Source organism: Moschus berezovskii, chromosome 21 (genome assembly GCF_049115385.1).
Source record: "Moschus berezovskii isolate FMDL1 chromosome 21, NW_MosBer_1.0, whole genome shotgun sequence".
Classification (NCBI taxonomy): domain Eukaryota; kingdom Metazoa; phylum Chordata; class Mammalia; order Artiodactyla; family Moschidae; genus Moschus; species Moschus berezovskii.
In genome coordinates this window covers 20,883,234-20,904,740 of record NC_142480.1, presented here as the reverse complement: position 1 = coordinate 20,904,740, position 21,507 = coordinate 20,883,234, and the positions used below count along the sequence as shown (strand labels likewise).

At 37.7% G+C, this 21,507-nt stretch overlaps 1 protein-coding gene across 1 annotated transcript in view; it reads right to left on the bottom strand.

Moving 5' to 3' along the window:
- SEC23A (SEC23 homolog A, COPII component) overlaps positions 1-21,133 on the bottom strand; it is a 63,942-nt gene extending 42,809 nt beyond the window's left edge. Inside the window, exons 1-9 of the mRNA XM_055418283.2 lie at positions 20,970-21,133; positions 16,675-16,916; positions 15,246-15,303; positions 14,937-15,023; positions 13,791-14,027; positions 12,559-12,638; positions 11,239-11,383; positions 4,783-4,941; positions 3,325-3,440 (exon numbers count right to left, since the gene is read on the bottom strand). Of these exons, the coding sequence (XP_055274258.1) occupies positions 3,325-3,440; positions 4,783-4,941; positions 11,239-11,383; positions 12,559-12,638; positions 13,791-14,027; positions 14,937-15,023; positions 15,246-15,303; positions 16,675-16,895 (1,103 nt within the window). The 5' untranslated portion in view covers positions 16,896-16,916; positions 20,970-21,133. The remainder of the gene's footprint in view (positions 1-3,324; positions 3,441-4,782; positions 4,942-11,238; positions 11,384-12,558; positions 12,639-13,790; positions 14,028-14,936; positions 15,024-15,245; positions 15,304-16,674; positions 16,917-20,969) is intronic.
- Between the last annotated feature and the right edge of the window lie 374 nt (positions 21,134-21,507).

Genomic DNA, 21,507 nt, shown 5'->3' with positions numbered 1-21,507 from the left:
GAAGACTCTTGAGAGTCCCTTATACTGCAAGGAGATCCAACCAGTCCATTCTAAAGGAGATCAATCCTGGATGTTCATTGGAGGGACTGATGCTAAAGCTGAAACTGCAATACTTTGGCCACCTCATGCGACGAGTTGACTCACTGGAAAAGACTCTGATGCTGGGAAAGGTTGGGGGCGGGAGGAGAGGGGGACGACGGAGAGTGAGATGGCTGGATGGCATCACCGACTCTGTGGACATGAGTTTGAGTGTACTCCGGGAGTTGGTGATGGACAGGGAGGCCTGGCGTGCTGTGATTCATGGGGTCGCGGAGAGTCGGACACGACTGAGTGACTGAACTGAACTGAACTGAACTGGAACAACCCAGAGTAGGGACACAGACGTTTATGCTCAAAAAATCTATGTAAAACTTTTTAGTTACCCCTTTGTATCCACGGTTCTACAAACCCAGATTCAACCAACTAAGGATGGTGTAGTAATTCAGTTTATATTTACTGAAAAAATATCCACATATAAGTGGACCTGTGCAGTTCAAATTCATGGTGTTCAAGGGTCTACTGTATTTGTTACTGGTATACAAAAATATAATTGAAGCTTGTACACTGACTCTGATTTAGAAGTCTTGACAACCTAACATACTGATTTTACAGTCAGCATGTACATTCTTTCAGATTTTCTACTTTTGTAAATATACCATCTATAATGATCTATGTTATTACTAAACCTAGTTAAGCATCCTAAGTTAATGGCAACATATACTGCACCCTATTATCTTCTCCCTTTTACAACAAACTTTTATGCAAGGGCTGTCTATACCCTTCCTAGTCAGTGTGGCCCTTTATCCATCAACATTAGCATCACCAAGGGTCTTGTTTGAAAAGCAGAATTTCAAGTCCCATCCTATGCATACTAAACCCAGAATCACCCAAGATATCCAGCTGACGTGTAAATGTGCAATGGAAGTCTGAGAAGTTCTGGTCTGTATCAGCTGCTCCGAATCCCCTCTCCTGTTCCTTTTCTTATTCATTCTAAGTCAACTTTCAAAGCTCTTAGGAAAGTCACCAATGACCTTCACAGTGATAAATTCAGTTCAGTTCATTTCGCTTCAGTCGTGTCCGACTCTCCGCGACCCCATGAATCACAGCACGCCGGGCCCGTCCCTGTCCATCACCAACTCCCGGAGTACACTCAAACTCATGTCCACAGAGTCGGTGATGCCATCCAGCCATCTCATTCTCCGTCGTCCCCTTCTCCTCCCGCCCCCAACCTTTCCCAGCATCAGAGTCTTTTCCAGTGAGTCAACTCGTCGCATGAGGTGGCCAAAGTATTGCAGTTTCAGCTTTAGCATCAGTCCCTCCAATGAACATCCAGGATTGATCTCCTTTAGAATGGACTGGTTGGATCTCCTTGCAGTATAAGGGACTCTCAAGAGTCTTCTCCAACACCACAGTTCAAAAGCATCGATTCTTCGGCGATCAGCTTTCTTCACAGTCCAACACTCACATCCATACATGACCACAGGAAAAACCATTGCCTTGACTAGACGGACCTTGGTCGGCAAAGTAATGTCTCTGCTTTTTAATATACTATCAAGGTTGGTCATAACTTTCCTTCCAAGCAGCAAGCGTCTTTTAATTTCATGGCTGCAATCAACATCTGCAGTGATTTTGGAGCCCAAAAAAACAAAGTCTGACACTGTTTCCACTGTTTTTCCATCTATTTCCCATGAAGTGATGGGACCCGATGCCATGATCTTTGTTTTCTGAATGTTGAGCTTCAAGCCAACCTTTTCACTCTCCTCTTTCACTTTCATCAAGAGGCTTTTGAGTTCCTCTTCACTTTCTGCCATAAGGGTAGTGTCATCTGCATATCTGAGGTTATTGATATTTCTCCCAGCAATCTTGATTCCAGCTTGTGCTTCTTCCAGCCCAGCGTTCCTCATGATGTACTCTGCATATAAGTTAAATAAGCAAGGTGACAATATACAACCTTGACGTACACCTTTTCCTATTTGGAACCAGTCTGTTGTTCCATGACCGGTTCTAACTGTTGCTTCCTGACCTGCATACAGGTTTCTCAATTACACAGTCTTATAATCTCATCCACTTTTACTACTTTAAAAAAACCTGTAATATTCTGGCAACTCCTACATTTATATCTACAGATATAAATCTAGACCTATCTTCTACCTTCCAGGTTCTAATATCCCACTGCCTACTCAACTCCTCCAACGGATGTCTACTGGCATATTAAACCAAACATGTTCAGAACTGAACTCCTAATCTTCTCTGCAACTGTTCTTTCTCCCAGTCGTACCCATTTCAATAAAAACAGCACAATCCTTCCAGACTCATTCGGTTTTTTCAAACCCCAGATCCAACCTATCAGCAAATCTTCTATCTTCTAAATATATCCAAAATCCAACCATGTCTCACCACCTGTGATACTACCACTTGGTATTCCTATATCTCACTGCTGAAGACAACTGAAATCAATGACCCTTTTAAAACATTTAGTCAAATCATATCACTCCTCTCCCGAAAACTCACTAATGACTTCCCATCTCACTCAAAGTAAAATCCAACAAACTAGGGACAGGAACATATTCAACCTGATAAAAGCATCTACAAAAATCCACAGCTAACATTATTCTTAATGGTGAAGGACAAAATGGCTTCCCCCTAACATCAAGAATAGGCAAATCTTTAGAGACAGAAAGTAGTTTAGTGGTTGTCTAGGCTGAAAGGGGAGGGGAAGGAAGAAGAAATAGAGAATGACCGCTAATGGGTACAGAGTTTCTTGCTGGGATAATGTAAATGTCCTAAAATTAAATTATGGTGATAGTTAGAATATACTGAATAAATAAATTATAATGCTTTAGGGACTTCCATGGCTATCCAGTGGTTAAGACTCTGTGCTCCCCATGCAGGGGGCACTGGTTTAATCCCTGGTCGGGGAAGTATGATCCCACATGCCACATGCCATGCAGCACAGCCAAAAGAAAGTAAATTATATGCTTTAAATGGTTAAATTTCATGGTATGCTAATTAAATTTCACAAAAGCCACTAAAGTAATAAAATACAACAATGACTTAAGAGTATCAAGATGAGCTTTACAAACAGAACTTGTGCCTTTTGAACTGTACTTTAGAAATAATTTAAAGTGAGCATCACTGAAAAGAGCATCAAAAACTTAACAGCTGTTGCCCTCAAGTGCCAGGATGATGACTCGGTTACTTTTCCCAAAACTGTCATTGGTTTATATTTGTAAACTCTCATTATTAGCTTATAATTGCAAAACCTATAAAAATGTGAATACATACCCGGTAAGGTTAGGACAGCATTTCATCTCCAGGAGACCGGTCTGATCTAAGGCACATGCATAGATATCGATAACATGACCAGTGGTAGCAGCACGATTAGCCAATGCTTCAAAATGCTACAACAGAATTTTTAAGATCAAATCACAGTAATGTACAAACTTCATCATCCTATAACTCTTTCACCATTAATAGATCAAGATGATCTAAGAAATGTTCAGAGTCCATAATAATTTACATGTGATTTGTCCTAATTTAATTCTCTATAATGTCTCATAAAATAATACAATAAATTCTATTAAGTCTGGCACTTTCACATTCTTTAACTGCTATTCTTTCCAAACTCCTCAATCAAGTTAACTTTGAAGAAAAGTATAGTGAACATCTTGCTCTTCATACATAAAAATAATAGAAGAATCAACACACCCAAGTAACATCAAAAATAGAGACAACAACAAAAGTGTTAAGATAAACAAATATAAAACTTTTTTTGCAGCTCTAAGAAATATTCCAAGCTCAAAAGAGAAATTAGGTGTCAGGAAAATAGTATCCATTGACAGTAACAAAAATTATCTGTTATTAACTACACACTAAAAATTGAATAATGACTACCAAAAAAACATGAGCCAATACAGCACAACTAAGCTAAAATTGTAAACTTTAGATAATTTTTTTAAAAGGGGGATGGTTGGGAATTAACAAGCAGAACCAATACAAGGGTGTCAAGAATCAAAAGCAGCAAAAATGTACTGACACAAACCCAGGTAAAACTGAAGTTTCATGAACATAGAACAACTCATGAGAAAATGATGGACTATTCAAAGTACAAGTAATACTCACATCTAAAGGGCAGCCTCTTGGAAATGAGAAATAGGAAAATTTAAGAAATTCTTCCTTATGGGAAAGACATTCTTTAACATGAATATTAAAAAGACACACAGGTTTTCTTCCAGGACTAATTTTTAAAGAGACACCTACTGGTGTCCACTATTAAGTTTTTAATTAAAAAAATTAATATTTAAATTTTTAAAGTGTTTCATACTTCGGCCAACTGATGTGAAGATCTGACTCATTAGAAAAGACCCTGATGCTGGGAAAGATTGAAGGCAGGAGGAGAAGAGGACAACAGAGGATGAGATGGTCGGATGGCATCATTGACTCAATGGACATGAGTCTGAATAAACTCCAGGAGTTGGTGATAGACAGGGAGGCCTGGAGTGCTGCAGTCCATGGGGTCACAAAGAGTCAGACACAACTGAGCAACTAAACAACAAAATTAAGTTTTTAAATATTTAAAACCAGAAAAAAAAACACCCTAAGTTATTAAGGAAAAAAAGACTATTTCTCTAATTCTGAATGACAGCTATAGGATCACCACAATATCGGATTTATCATCAAGTAATTATATTTCTCCTCCTTAATTTTTCTAATAAGGCAAAAAGACCTAAAAATCAAACTTACCTTAGTTCCCTTTTTGACATATTTGGCATTGTCTTTTTCAATGTCATGCCATGATCTTATGGGTGTCTTCAATTCATCTCCAACCACCATTCCAGGCCCCTGAGTGGCTGGACCACCAATGAACATCATGATACGAGCACCAGTGTTGGGAAAAGTACACTAACAGGAAAAAGTGACCCATGAGAAAAGTTTAAAGGGAAACATATGGATACATATTTCTGATAGTGAATTTTGATATATTCTTTCTAAACAACAGGAAAGCACACATATTCAAGAATAATCAAATGTTTAAGACAAAATTTAAACACAAGATGTTCATATCTTTCTTTTGAAATTCTATTCTAATAGCCATATTTTCCTAATTTTATTTTTATTTCCTAATTTTAAAATTATCTATAAACCTGATCGCTATAAGCAAGGTTGTTCTTCCTGCTTAACTAGTACAGACAGGAAGGAGTAGGGAAAGAAGAAGAAAATAGGGCACTCTATTTGTTCCATAAATGAATAATATCATATTCAAAATGCTTTTATTTTTAATTTCTATAGGTAATTGTTGAAAAAAAATACAGAGTGCATTTTCAAGCTACTTATTCATTACATTCAGAAAAGAACATGTCACTTCTCAGGCTTTTGGCTAAGATCAAGTGCAGAAAAGAATGTAAGTGAAACAAACTTTAATAATAATTTTAAAGATCACATAGTTAACACATCTAGGGAAGAGCAAGGAAAACTGCCTTTTAATTTTCATTTTCATATATCCTCATATATTGTTTGAATGTTTTTATTAGGTGTACTTATCACTTATATGACTTTCTTAAATTAGATTAATAAATAAAAATACTCTTTTCATCCTGGGTATCATCTTGCTGATGTAATAGCAATCATGTAAAGCTGAAACATCACTAAAAAGAACAAATAAAAGTATACAAACCACACATCTTCATAACTAGAACACAAAAATCATTTAAACTTTGAATTACTTATAAGGGAAAAAATACACATTAAGTCCCAGTGAGCTATCTCCCAAGCAAATCTTCACACAGAACAAGGGCAGTTTGGGGAAAAGAATAGGGAAATAAGAAGGGAGCAAGCAACCAGCATAGAACAACTGCCAGATTCAAATGAAAACTTAAAGGAAACTGAAGAAAATCAAGAAAATACCCAAGAGCATAAAAACAAAGTAAAGAAGAATAAAAGAGCAGAGACAAAGTGGCTGAAATGGAAAACAAGCAAAGATCCAATTTATGTGTAATTGGAGCTCTTAAGGAAGATAAAACAATGAAAAAAACAAACACTTAAAACTATGATACAAGAAAACTTTATAGAAACAAAAGATTTGAATACACATATGAAGAAGGATCACCAGACACTAGAGAAAATTTACCCACAAGACACTCTACTAATGCTATTAAGATAATAAAAATAAATTCCTCAAGACCTCCAAGCAAAATGATCAAACAATTTACATGGGCAAGAGAATCTGACTGGCATCAGTCTTCTCAAAATCATCAAAGCAAGAAAACAATGGAGCCACATTTTCAGAAATTGCCAGAAAGAAAGTGAGAAGCAAGGCTTTTTATACCCTGCCAAGTCATCCTTCAACTATAACAAAGCCACAGGAAAAGGGTTTAAACATTAGACAGTTTATGAAATTCTGTACCCTTACATCTTCTTAGGAAATTTACTGGAAGACAAATTTCATACAACAAAGGGGCTGACACTACTCTGAATATATAGTTTTGTACAACTTTGATTTGGAAGCATGTTAATGTTTCACTATACATATACACACATGCAAAACAAGGATGGAATTTTTAAAAAAGAAATGTACAGAATGTGCAACAAATGAAAAACATAACCACAAGAAGTGGGGGGAGGGTGTGGATAACTAACCCAGTTCACTTGTGAGTATAGTGTATTTTGTCTCATATAACCTCAGAACGTTAAATAAACATTGAGCCCTAACTCCTAGGCTTTTCTCACAGAGGTCTGAGCTAAAAATTCTAAAACTAGTCTATCTGTATTCTGCTGCTGCTGCTAAGTCACTTCAGTCGTGTCCGACTCTGTGCGACCCCACAGAAGGAAGCCCACCAGGCTCCCCCATCCCTGGGATTCTCCAGGCAAGAACACTAGGACTGAGCAAATAAGTAAATATATTTTGAATAGTCACAGCCAGCTTCTCATGGTCAAAGAAGGAGTTACAAATATGCAAAGTGAGAAGGACAGAATAAACCCTGTGGTACTAAATTGGAATTAGATATATCTGAAAGAACTCTTGGTTTTTAATATATATAGTGTTTATGGTTTGTTTTTTTGTGTGTGTTTATGGTTTTAATAGAGATAGACATAGATGTTTGCAAGGGAATGTAGATATAGGTGTAAATATATGCACACATATACACACATACACTTAATTATATGGGTATGTGTGTACATATATAAATATATAGCTAGAGAGAAAGAGGGAAACATACATATAGATATATCTACTTATCTTCTTCTTATACATATCTGCTTCTTAGCTCTATTCACTAGGACATAAAAGCAATGACATTCTAGTAACAGTGAGCACATGAACCATCAGTTCAGTCACTCAGTCGTGTCTAACTCTTTGTGACCCCATGGGCTGCAGTATGCCAGATTCCCTGTCCATCAGCAACTCCCGGAGTTTGCTCAAACTCATGTTCATCAAATCAGTGATGCCATCCAACCATCCATCCTCTGTCATCCCCTTCTCCTCCTGCTTTCAATTTTTCCCAGCATCAGGGTCTTTTCCAATGAGTCAGTTCTTTACATCAGGTGGCCAAAGTATTGGAGCTTCAGCTTCAGCATCAGTCCTTCCAATGAATATTCAGGACGGATTTCCTTCAGGATGGACTGGTTGGATCTTCTTGCAGTCCATGGGACTCTCAAGAATCTTCTCCAACACCATAGTTCAAAAGCATCAGTTCTTTGCCACTCAGCTTTCTTCATAGTCCAACTCTCACGTCCATACATGACTACCGGAAAAACCATAGCTTTGACTAGATGGACTTTTGTCGGCAAAGTAGTGCGTCTGCTTTTTAATATGCTTTCTAGGCTGGTCATAGGTTTTCTTCCAAGGAGCAAGCGTCTTTTAATTGCATGGCTGCAGTCACCATCTGCAGTGATTTTGGAGACCCCCAAAATAAAGTCTGTTTCCACTGTTTCTCCATCTATTTGCCATGAAGTGATGGGACTAGATGCCATCTTAGTTTTCTGAATATTGAGATCTAAGCCTATGTTTTCACTCTCCTCTTCCACTTTTATCAAGAGGCTCTTCAGTTCCTCTTCACTTTCTGCCATAAGGATGATGTCATCTGCATATTTGAGGTTACTGATATTTCTCCCAGCAATTGATTCCGGCTTTTCCTTCATCCAGCTTGGCATTTCGCATGCTGTACTCTGCATATAAGTTAAATAAAAGCAGGGTGGCAACATACAGCCTTGATGCACTCCTTTCCCAGTTTGGAAGCAGTTTGCTGTTCCACGTCTGGTTCTAACTGTTGCTTCTTGACTTGCAAACAGATTTCTCAGGAGGCAGGTAAGGTGGTCTGGTATTCTCATCTCTAAGAATTTTCCACAATTTGTTGTGATTCACACAGTCAAAGGCTTTGGCACAGTCAATAAAGCAGAAGAAGAAGCATGGTTATGTTCCAAAACAAACAGAGCTAAAAGAAACCAGGGCTTCTAAATGGCTGATTTCAGGTCAAGGGCAGGGAACAAAGCTCAGGGAAGATGAGCCTTGAACATCTTACTACACTAGAAAGCAAGTAAATGTTCAAACAATGATGAGGACATATAATAAGGACCCAGAAGCCAGCCTGAAAGGGCTCCCATTGCCCAAATCTGGACAATCTGAGTTTCAAAATAAAGTAAAGGAATACAAATCTGGACAATTTGAGTTTCAGAATAAAGTAGAGGAATATAATCTATTGGATGAAATAAGAATTCACATTGATATAAACATATAAATGAAGAATAGAACACTATTCCTCAAGTAGAGTCAATTAATGTAGAAGAAATGATGGAATTAGAAAGTCACTATTTAGCCCCCCTCACAATAATAATTGATCAAGCAAGAATCAAGAATGGACGCTAAAACTACTGGGTAAAAGTTTGATGAGTACACAAGGACTCTCCCCACTAGATACTTACAATGGGAAAAATATAACGCTACAGTGAAGAAACCTGGTAGAAACCACTTTGACCAAGTGATCAAAGCTAAGTAAACCAGCAGTAATAAAATAAGTTAACATCACATCATGGACTTCCTGAGATGCTGCACTAAGCAGATCGCAAATCAGTATTTGCATTTTTTTGCAATATTCCTGCCAAAAGTGCAAAAGCTCAATCTACTCATGAGAAAAGATCAGACAAACCCAAATTGAAAGTCATTCTACAGAATAACTAGCCTAAACTAACACAACATTATAAAGCCATTGTCCTACAATTAACAACTTCAAAATTAAAATTAAAAAAATAACTAGACTGTACTCTTAAAAAATAGTAATGTCACAAAACACAAAGAAAAACTGAGGAACCATTAGAATAAAGGACACTAAAGAGGCACGACAACTGAATACAATACAGAGTATTATTAGGATAACTGGTGAAATCTGAATAAAGTTTAAAGATTTGGAAAACAGTGTTCTATCAATGTTAATCTCATGACTGATAAATGAACTGCTTTATAAAAGGAATGTTCTTGTGTAATTAAGAAATACACACTAAAGTACTTAGAAGTAAAGGGATATGTTTATAACTGACTTTCAAATGGTTTCACTATCTATATAAATATCTAGAGAGAGAAGGACAAATCAAACATAATAAATGTTAACATTTGAGGAATCTGGTTAAAAGATATAAAGGAATTCTTTGAACAATTTTCGTGACTTTTCCATATGTTTGGAATTATGGCAAACTAGAAAGTTAAAAAACTGAAAGTAACAGATTATAACTCGTATAAAACAGGAAACCATCAATCTACAATGATATTAATAAATAAATGAATAAACTGAAAGTCTGATGAGGAATGGGATATTTTCATGGTTCTAAAGATCCTCACCATCTAATGTTTATTATCATAAAGGGAAGAGAAATGAGAGTAATTTTACAGTGGAGACTTCTGCCAGACGCATTTTAATGAATGATCAAAGTGATCATCATCAATAATGGGGCAAATGAAAATCATGTGTCACCTGATAGGCTATAAAAAGAACAGAGCATTACTTCTGGGATCTTCCTGCCAATGATGCAAGACCTCAATCTAATTGTGAGGCTACAATCAAGACAAATCTAATTTGAGAGACATTCTATATACTGGCCTGAATCTTCCAACGTACCAAAGTCATGAAAGTAAAGGAAGGCTGAGGAAATGTACTCGAGTGAAGGAGACTAAACAGACATAATCACTACATGTGCGTGCATGCATGCTGAGTTGCTTCAGTCGTATCCAACTCTTTATGACCCCATGGATTGTTGCCCACCAGGCTCCTCTATCCATGGAATTCTCTGGGCAAGAACACTGGAGAAGGCTGCATGCCCTTCTCCAGGGGATCTGCCCGACCCAGGGATCAAACCTACAGGTCTTATGTCCTGTGCATTGGCAAGCAGGTTCTTTGCCACTAGTGTTACCTGGGAAGCCCAATCACTACATGCCTCTGAATTAAATCTTTTAAGCAAAAAAAAATTATTGAGATAATCAGTGAAACTTGAATGAGTTCTGAGAATTAGATGGCAGTAATATATCTGTGTTATGTATTGTATAATTCAATGGACATTAATCTGAGCAAACTCTTGGAGGCAGTGAAGGACAGGGAAGCCTGGTGTGCTGCAGTCCATGGGGTCGCAAAGAGTCAGATGCAACTTACAACTGAACAACACAACCACAACAATACATCAGTGTCATGCATTGTATAAAACATCAGTATATATATATATATATATCTACTGATATATATATATATCACATATTTTAAAACCTGATTTTAAAAGCTGTATTGTGGTTATGTAGGAGAATATCTTAGTTTATAGAAAATACAGCTAAAGTATTCAAGGAGTTAGGAACATCACTTAATCACAAATAGTTCAGAGAAAAAAGTACTTTGCAACTTTTCTAGAAACATTTTAAACTTTTAAAAAAAATTTTTTATAAAAACTCTTCTAATTATTAATATAAACCTAAGATATATCAAGTTTAAAATTTTCAAACTGTATTTTGTAAAATTCTCCTTATCCTGCCACTCTTAATATTTGGGTAAACATCATTCCAGAAGCTTCTCTACACACAAAAGGATATACCACGGATCAAACTTTAAATAAAATCATGTATGTGCTGTCCCGTGCCCTGATTTTTCCACCCAGCATCATCTTGTGCATATCAGTCCATACACACATGTACATATTTACATTCCAAAATAAAGTTACTGTCACTACCTCAAGGAGTCCTACAGCTATGGAAAGTGCCACCCCAGAGGAACGCAAAGGTCTCTTTCCCTGTGGTACAGGCCAGGGGTCTCGCTGAAGTTCTCCCAGAAGGTCTGTGAGATTCATGTCTATCTTCTGTACTGGCTGTAAGAATCTACAAAACAAAATAAAATAAAAAGCCATTGATAAATGTTTGTGGGTGAAGGTTTAAGAAACAAATTGTCCACTTTCTTAAAAACAGGAAAAGAAGCAGAATACGTGGCAGACCAAATGGTTCTCAAACTTTTGTGTATATCAGAATTGGTGAGAGGGTTTGTACTGACACAGATTGCTGGTTCCAGGGTTTTGTTTCAGTAGGTCTGGGGTGGTGACCAAGAATTTGCATTTCAAGTAAGTTCCCAAGTGATGCTGTGTACTGCTGAGGAACTCAGTGAGTACAATTACTGTTAAAAAAACACTCAAACCAAGTATTACTTTGGGATTGCATCTTCTGTTTACCAATCTAGTAAGTTTTAGAGTTACTAAATGAATTATGAGAAGATACATCGACTCAATTTTACTAATACCACTTCTGATTAGTAAGTTTAGAGCTACCCACAAAGCTAAGAAGGCAAAATTAAAAGCTTATGGGGACCTATTTTTGCTTGGCTGCCCTCAAGCACAAAAATTAAATTTTTTGAACTTAAAAACAGAAAATCGGGAATATATCAAAACTACATTCCAGGGGCTTTCCTGGTGTCTCAGTGGTAAAGAATCTGCCTGCCAGTGCAGGAGACACAGGTTTGATCCCAAATCCAGGTAGATCCCACATGCTGTAGAGCAACTAAACCCCTATGCCACAACTATTGACCCTGTACTCTGGAGCCTGGGAGTCTCAACTACTGAGCCCATGTGCTGCAACTACTGAGCCCGTACACTCTAGAACCTGTGTTCTGCAATGGGAGAGGCCCTTGCACCAAAACTGAAGAGTAACCCCCGCTCACAGCAACTAGAGAAAAGTCTGTGCAACAACAAAGACCCAGTACCATTCAAACAAGTAAATAAAATGCCCCACATAAATTAAAAAAAAAAACTATACTCCAATATTTAAAAAAAAATTTTAAAGACTATATCAAAACTAAAGTAACTCCTTACATTGTAATGATGAAAAACCAACCATTTCAGCAATGTAATTTTACCACAACTCTTTTAAAAGTATACTAATTCAGTATTTATATTCCTAAAAATATTTAACGATATTGGATCACTGAAGGCCTGTGTTCAAGCTAAGGGTGAAGACAGATTGTATCAGCTGTAAAACTGTGAGGTTGTTTTTGCCATATTTATTACCTGTTGGAAGGAGGTGGCTGCTGTACCTGAGGACCACGTGTTGCTTGAGTAACTGGTACTTTAGAGAGCCCCAGCATTTCCTGCAAAGAGATTATTTCTGTGATGTCCATTTAATTACTCCTACAAAGGTGTATTAGAAACACAAAAATAAAGAATACAAAATCTCTTCCCTTGAAAGCAAAAGTTCCAGTTGGGAAGACTATCAGGTAAACAGTGATACAATGAAATAAACATCATAAGAGAGCAAAGTACAAAGTGCTGTGTGAGAAAAGAAGGGGGAAACTAGCCCAGAATACTTCATTTCTAATTAATAGTCAAAATAAATTACTGTGTAACTTGAATGTCTATATTCTTAACTTGTATTCATTCATTCCTTTCAGCAGCTATATAGTTCAAGTATCTGTTATGGGCCAGGTATGTAATGGTGAAATATATAAATAGTCCCTGACTGTATGAAAATTTTAAAAAAATTTGAAAAATTGAAACCAACAAAAGTTAAAGCATTAGCTAAATAAGTCTAATAATAAATATGGTGGAGAGATAGTAAGGAATTGTATAAAGGGGGGTTATAAAGTAATAAACATCTTACATGCCTATGCTTCTTAATTCTGACTTATATGAACATTCTCTGCCCTCTCAACTATCTTCCAATCGATGAACATATTTAAAGCAATATGAATATCTCTCATCATCTATCAAAATATCTAGACAGAAAAAGATTTTGAAAAATATACCAAGATAATCCTAATATGTTGCACGTAACTCCCTGCCTTGGAAGACAAGGCTTTAATTTGCTCCAAAGACAAAAATATCCCAGTGTATGAAAAAATATATATATTCACAGTTCACCCATTAACTCTCAAGCCTTAAAATATCTCCCCTTGCCAAACACAAAGTGTTTAGTTCCTAAAACATGCAAGGAAGCAAAAGCGGCTGCCTTCTCTCAGTCTTCAGCATGACTCTTCTACAAGCCTTCAAATCTTTAGTAAAATAGCTTCAGCTTCACTCTAAGCTTTACAGATCCTTCAAAAGTGAAGGGTCTTCAATCTCTATGATGACAATGTAAGGCAAACAAAAGAAAGCTGAGGCCAACACTAAATTTAAAGGCTTTGTTATAATACAACTATATTAGTCATTCATAATAGTTTCTGGAAACATATATCTAGAACGCATTTTTAGACATACGTAGAGTGATACGCAGAGACAGGAAAACTACCATTCTTGTTGCTTACCTGCAGTTGTTTGGCAGACAGATCTTTTGTTCCTCTGAAGACATAGCTTTTTGAAATGCCCTCACATCCAAGTTCATGAACCTGCACCATTCTCCCAAAAGTAATTAAGCCAACCAAAGCTGTAGGTGGTAAAAGGCTTAGTGACATCTGCATAGATTCTTTCAGGGCTTGTAAATCTTCATCTTCCATGCAAGTATCAACCACATACAGGAATATCAAAGGCATCTGAGGCCCACGCTATTAAAAAATATTGTGATCAAAAAAAATGCTGTTTTAAAAGTATAACACTTCAGCTCAACACATAGGATAATCAACAGAGGACTAATTAAATAATTTATTATATGTTTAACAATGGAATTCTAATAAAGGTATTTTACAAATGAAATATTCTATACCCAATACATCATCAAGTGAAAAATTAAGTTTATGAACATTAGTTATGTTACAAGAAAGGGATTTTCACTTTCAATTTTACTTAACTGCATGAAGTTTCATTTCATACAACAAGCATTTCTTTTAAAACAAGAAAACAGTAACTTTAACGCTTAACAGCAAAATTAGGTGATTTTTATAAAATAATTATCTAATCTGAACTGCACTGTAAGGGAACTAGAAACTAGTCAGAGTGGACAAATCAGTAACAGACTCAAGAGAGACATATTCTGCTTTCTCTACAACATTCATAAAAGACATTACCTTAATACTTAAGTATTAAAATAAATTATGTAAAGCTGTTCAGAAAGGGAAGAAAAATTATTTTCCTAACAGGAACCAATTCAAGAGTAATTTCATTATTAGACTTGGGGATATATCATTAGGCTCCAGTATCATATTGACCAAGTATCTGTAACTAATCTTCCAATTACAAAGCAAAATTGATACTTTACTATTTATTGACCTACTCTATATAGCAAGTCAAACCTCCCTGCCCAAAATCCTGGCCATCTTTCAAATAACTACAATAGAAATTACCTTGCTCAAACTGACCTTGACAGTTTTTACCTTTGAAATGCTTAATCAATTCAATGTGAGAATGAAGAATGATGCCTTTTAAGTCAGCTCAATTGAATAATTATTTTGGTATAAAGTACTGCTAAATTACTGGATATTTTAAACTTCCTTAAAGAGTTACTCTTATGTTCTTACCAGAACTACATATTCAATGCTAGAAAACTGAGGTAAAAGTTCAGCAGGCTGATTCAGTTCAGATATACCAGCATAAGTCGGTGGAAACTACAGGTAGAAAAAAGAAAAATATTTTAACAAATTATTACCAAGTAATGAAATTTTAAACTGAAAAGACTTCCTGATCACTTAATTACTTAAAAATACTTTAATCACTTATTTATTTAATCCTATAACAAATTAATCTTTATTTTTAAATATGTATTTTCCTACACCTATAGACCAGTATTAGTATTACAGCATTAACATCTACATTGGGGGCTTTCTTACCTGATTCCTCTGATAACAAAAGTTGCAAGCCCAGAGTTTTGCTCGATAATCCACTTGACTGTTTTAAGAAAAGATACAATAGCTCATGATTCAGCTAAACTGTCCAGTAATTCCAATTTCAACAAAATTAACTTCTTTCTGAAAATGAATTAATTCAAACTGACAGTGAAAGCAATCTTTAAAAGCTACGTATTTTTAGGTGTTGCCATTATTTAATTCATACTTTTAACACATACAAGCTCACCAAAATGAATATATTGTAACTTTTAATATACAGCAAATACCAACAATAAATTAAGATATTCCTATTTTTTTTCTCCAAGTGACTCAGTAACTTCTAAACTCAGCTCTAGAAAACACATATTCAATAAAAATATATATAGTTATTGAATGCCATTATTCTAGGTGCTGATAAGTAAATGAGATCAAAAGTCCTATTATCATAAAGCGTATATTCTAGAAGTGAAAGACAATAAATGCATAAATGCAGAAGATACTTTTAGACAGTGATAATAAAAACTAAAGATAACAAAGCAGGACATGAGAATGTATTTGGGAGGGCAACTTTAAAGGAAAGCTTTCATTAATAAACAACTAAAATGTAACTGAAATGAAAAGAAACTAGTTACAGGAAAACCTGGGGGCAAAGCAATCCAGGCAGCATGTATAGCTATTGCACAAAGTCTGTGGTAGAAATAAGTTAAGTATATCCAAGAACAGAAAGAAGATAAGGTGTAATGTAGGTGAAAATGAAGAAAACGGATGATACAGATGAAGGCAGAAATAAACACAGGCTAGATTATACAGAGCTTTACAGGTCTCGATAAGGGGTTTGGATTTTTCATTATAAGTGTAATTCTCCACTCTTCTGGGTGGAGAAGAGACTACTGAAAGGCAAGAATGGAAACAGGAAGATCAGTTAGGAGGATAATGAAACCACCCAAGAAAAGATTACCATCTTTTGAAGCACCATGTACTAGCAGAGAATGAGAGTAAGAGACAGGATCAGTAATGTTCTTGAGACAGAATCCACTAGATTCGCCAATGGATTGAGTGGAAAGAGAGGGAGTAGAAAGAGGAATAAAAGGTGATTCTTCAGAGTCTGGCTTATATAACACGAAATCATAACATTTTTGAAACACCATACCATTCAATTATGACTTTATAAATGACACAAAATGAGGTGAAAGTCAGCATCAGTATCTAGAGAATACTGATAGAATCTAACAGTTTACATACTGACAATTTTGTATTTGGGTTCTTTTTAACTCACAACAACTAGTATGAGTCTAAAATTTTATAGCTCTTTGGTTCTACTTTAACTTGAAAAAATAACTATAAACAAAAGCATTTTATATAAATGAACAAGAAAGAAACTACATTTTTAAATCATAAGGACCCTTTAGTGTTTTCCATATACTTTAATTACCATAAAGGGTTCAAAACTGCACGGCAAGTGGTCCTACTACAGAGAACAGGTTCATATTGAATGGGTGGCAAATCTGGTCTCTCCTTCAGTGGTGTAAATAAGGCTGCTACTGGAACGACCATTCTTGTAGCTTCCAGTCGACTTGATGGCCAAACATTCCAACTAAATCGGACTCCATCTCGTTCTTCATTTTGTTGGATGAATTCCAAATAGGTTGTCATTGTAGAGCTGTATTCTTATTTCTGTAACAAAATTAAAAGATATTTTTAAATACTATTAATAAAATTCAAAATAAGTATGTTTTTCCCAGTTCCACTCATCCATTAGAAATCATAAACGAAAGAAAATAATTATCTCAGAAAAAAATTAGCAAGTCAACAATGACCTCAATTATAAGAAAATAATGAATGGCTCCACAGAACCCAAAGCTCATTAGGCCCCAAAAGAGGTATTTTATCCTTTTTTCATTCACTCTTGAAAAAAACTACAGAAAAAATAATAAATGATAAAATTGATGTCCTATATTTAACTCAAAAATGGGGAAAATCCAGGTTCTAAGTTTTCTGTATCAACCTAATGAGTTACATCGTTCTAATAAACAGATTGTCAAAAACATTGAATTCTAAAACTCACATGCTTTTCTACCCAGAAGGTAGTAAGCTGCCACTAAACTTGCTAAAGATAATGCTTAACAGTACACAACAAAAAGACTTTTCTAAAATGAGGTACTTCTATTTTAGACAGGCAATTTGTTTATCATACTAATACAGGACATTTGAGGAACGAGAAATAAATGCATAAGTGTGTTCCATGTGATGCAAACATCATTCACTTCTTTTGCAGAAACAATTCAGAATACTTCTAACATTCCAACTTATGAGAGCATTTTAAACTCTAATTTGAGATATGTAATTTCAACATAATCATTTAAACTCACTACCAGAAGAGGGAGGTGCCATTCTGGTTAGGGCCTGGTATCAAAAGACATCTTCATCTTGTTATTCTTTAACTGCTTGACTAGGATGCTAGCTCTCCTACCTAGGCAACAGGTCTGTCTCATGCTCTCAAACTGTAGCAGTGGTTAGTGATGGAGGGAAATTATAAAATTTAAAGGTCTAAGAAGATAGAACCTCAAGTACTATCTGGCTGGCTAAAAGATTTGTGGGAGGGATGAATGGTATCAAGAATTGAAGAATTATGAAGGTAGGGTACCAACAGAGCCAGCATGGATGCTGAAGTTGCTAAGAACAATGATGGGATGAGGAACTGATTCTAAAATATAAGTTAAAGAAGAAAATGTATTATTAGATATAAGAGTTTTCAGAAAAATGCTCAAATATATTTTGATAATACAAATTACATAACCTGATGCTTAACAAACCTAAGTATATTAAACAACTAAGAACTTCCCCTTCTTTAAAAGAAATAAGAATGTTATTAGTCAATTATATCCTAATTGAAAATATAATAAGAAAATAAAAATTAGACACTGTATTTCCTCCTATCAGAATTTCAGAGACAACTAAGGAATTTTATAGTAAGCAAAAGCAATCATGACTTTTCAAAGATTGACAAAGGGTAGAGAGAAATCCTAAGATAACTAGATTTGTATCAAAAAGATTACTTTAAAGCTAAATACAGGAGATGGCTTTGAGAAAAACATAAGCATTCGAGAAGAAATGGCTGTTGAAATATAATGATAAAACAAAGGTCAAGGATAATCAGAGGGAAGTCAGAAGATGCCAACTTCAGCTTTAGCATAGGAAACAATAAAAGTTTTCCAACTATATGTTTATGTGAGGCCAGATATCCTTCATACAATTCAACCAGACAACATATCAAAACAGACAGCAAGTAGATCCAAAAATCCACCTGTCTTCTATTAAGCCTGGATCAGCTGGTAAAGAATCGTCCTGCTATGCAGGAGACCTGGGTTCAATCCCTGGGTTGGGAAGGTAACCTGGAGGAGGGAAAGGCTACCCACTTCAATATTCTGGCCTGGAGAATTCCATGTATTGTATAGTCCATGGAGTCGCAAAGAGTAGGACGTGACTAAGGGACTTTTTTTTCTTTTCTTTTCTTCTGGATCCTCAATAATGTTTAAGAGTATAAAAAGGTCCCAAGAATTACTTCCTTAGGACTCTAGGGCTTAATTTAAAAGCACAGAAGCTGGTAGAGAAAGGCTCTATGAAATTTACCATGAAGACATCTACACACAGGCAATGGCCAGGTTTAAGTTTCTATAAGAGGTAACTAGCCTGGATTTTAACTCCACATCCTTACTTTTTTATTGAGACATAGTGAGTATCACCTGATTGATATTTAAGTAAAATTCCCTTCCTCTTCCTCACCGTTTTATCCTCTCAATCGCTCTGCTCTAAGATTATGTTTGGTCTCTAAATCACATCTATTTCTTTCTTATATTATCACTTTTCAACAGCAGTCTGAAAAATGTCCCACATTTTTCTTCTTAACTGGTCCGATTACAGAGACATGCAAAACACCTCCCCAAATTCCCTCACCTTTCCAAGGGAGAAATTAATCTTAAAATCACTCACTCTAGAACAAATACTGCCAGGCTTGGTCCCATATTCAACAACAGCATATCTGAAATAAAGTCCTTTTGCAAACCAGCTCTTCATGAAATGGCATTATTTGATAAGCATTCTCTCCCCTAGTACTGTCTGTGCTGCTGCTAAGTCGCTTCAGTCGTGTCCAACTCTGTGCGACCCCATAGACGGCAGCCCACCAGGCTCCCCCGTTCCTGGGATTCTCCAGGCAAGAACACTGGAGTGGGTTGCCATTTCCTTCTCCAATGCGTGAAAGTGAAAAGTGAAAGTGAAGTCGCTCAGTCGTGTCCGACCCTCAGCGATCCCAAGGACTGCACCCTACCAGGCTCCTCCGTCCATGGGATTTTCCAGGCAAGAGTACTGGAGTGGGGTGTGCCATTGCCTTCTTTGAGTATTGTCTGTATAAAAGCATAAAACTAAAAAAATTTGATTCAAACACTAAACTAGGATGCAGACAATATACTAGTCATTACATTTTATTAAGTGGTACAAAACGTAAAGACCATTCTAAAGAAATGTCTCCTTCTCAGCACAACTTATAATCACTGGGGAATGACTTTAAATACTAAAAGTAAAGAAACATTAAGTCACTTTAACTGAGCACATCAGATATATGCCCATTAGCCATTTTATAGATAGCTAAGTGAAAAACATTTAGTAAAATTTGAGTTCCTTCCAATCAGATATATCTGTTAACAGACAATTAAATATGGCTTTCCCACTTTTCTGTCCTAAAATCCTCAATGAAGTGTCTTCAACTACTTCCCACGACTAGATTTATTATACTGCACAAAAAGCTTAACCTCTCTGATCCTCAAATTCTCATCAGTAAAATGAGGAGTTTGGGTTGGAAAACTACAAGGCCCCTTCCAAATCTAAAATTCTGAGCCAATTAAAAATGACTGAACTTCCAAAATGATGTCAGTTAAGACTACTGGAGAAGGCAGAAAAGGAAGACTTAACATACATCTATAATTAAATCTAAAACTTCTTTTAACCAAGTTCACTTGACTAGTTACCCACTACTTTGAGGGGTGGACCTTGAGGAAGCTCCCGGATTCAACATACTCAATCCAGTGATTACAAGCGGATTTACTATGACTTTTCCCTTCCCACCAAAACGGAAAACACTTAGGGCCGAATGGAAGTACGGAAGATGGGTCCAATCTGAAAACTTAAGTCTATTTGTAACCAAGACCCAAGGTGTGCGCTCTACCTGGCACTTTTCTCCTTATCCCCTTTAACTCCCAAGGCCAAACTACGAGTGACGAAGTCACCTCGGGTCAAAGTCTAGGGCTCTTCGAATGAGACAAGGAATGAACCAAGTAGCCAAAGCACCCAGAAGCGGCGATGGGGTGGGGTGGGGTGGGGTGCAGTGGGGAAGGCAGATCGGCCATGAGCGGAGGGTGGGGTGCCGCCAGAGATGCCCTAACTGCTGCTTTTCACTCGACTCTCACCTTTCACTCCTGATCCGGGGGAGGCGGGTGAGGGAGCCGGGTTCCAGGCCCTGACAGGACTAAGCAGAGGCGGTGGGTGAGAAGGTGAGAAGTTCAGGGCTCAAGGCAGCCCCCGCCGGGCCGGGCCGCAGCCCCAGCGCACCCCCACCTGGCCCGGGGCACCCGGGGGGCAGAGTGGATACCACCCTCGAGACCCCGGCCCGCGGACCCGCCGCCGCCCTTCCCCCGCTTCCCAGTGAGCGCTCGCGGCCCCGAAGTCGATCCTTACCACAGTGCCACCACGTACGAGATCCGCGCCTGTCGCAGCCTCTACCTTACAAATCCGTCCCCTCCGCCGAGCGGGAGCGGCCGTGGCACCGCAATCAGGGACCGCGCAGCCCCGCCCCCGGCCTGCGCACAGAACTCGGCTGGACCAACATGGCTGGTGCCGCCTCTGCCACGTCAAAGGGAGGGGGGGCGGGGCGGGGCGGGAGACGAGGGGGCGGGGCGAGGGGGCGAGGGGGCGGGGCGGGGGGAGGGGCGGGGCGGGAGAGGAGGGGCGGGGCCGTCCTGAGGGCGGGGGCGACCGAGCCGCAGACCCGCAGGGGAGCGAGCCGGACCGCGGCTGAGCCCGGAGGTTGAAGAAGGGGAGGCGGGAAAGGCGGAGACGGAGCTGGAGGGGCGGGCCGACAGTGACAAACCTGACACGGATACCCGCGAGAGGCGCGGAAACCCGGTGGAATTAGAACGCGAGGGTGGGGCTGCGTCGTGGCGATGCGGTCTCCCCTCCCGGGAGTCACGACGGATCCCACTCCCCGTGGGCCTCC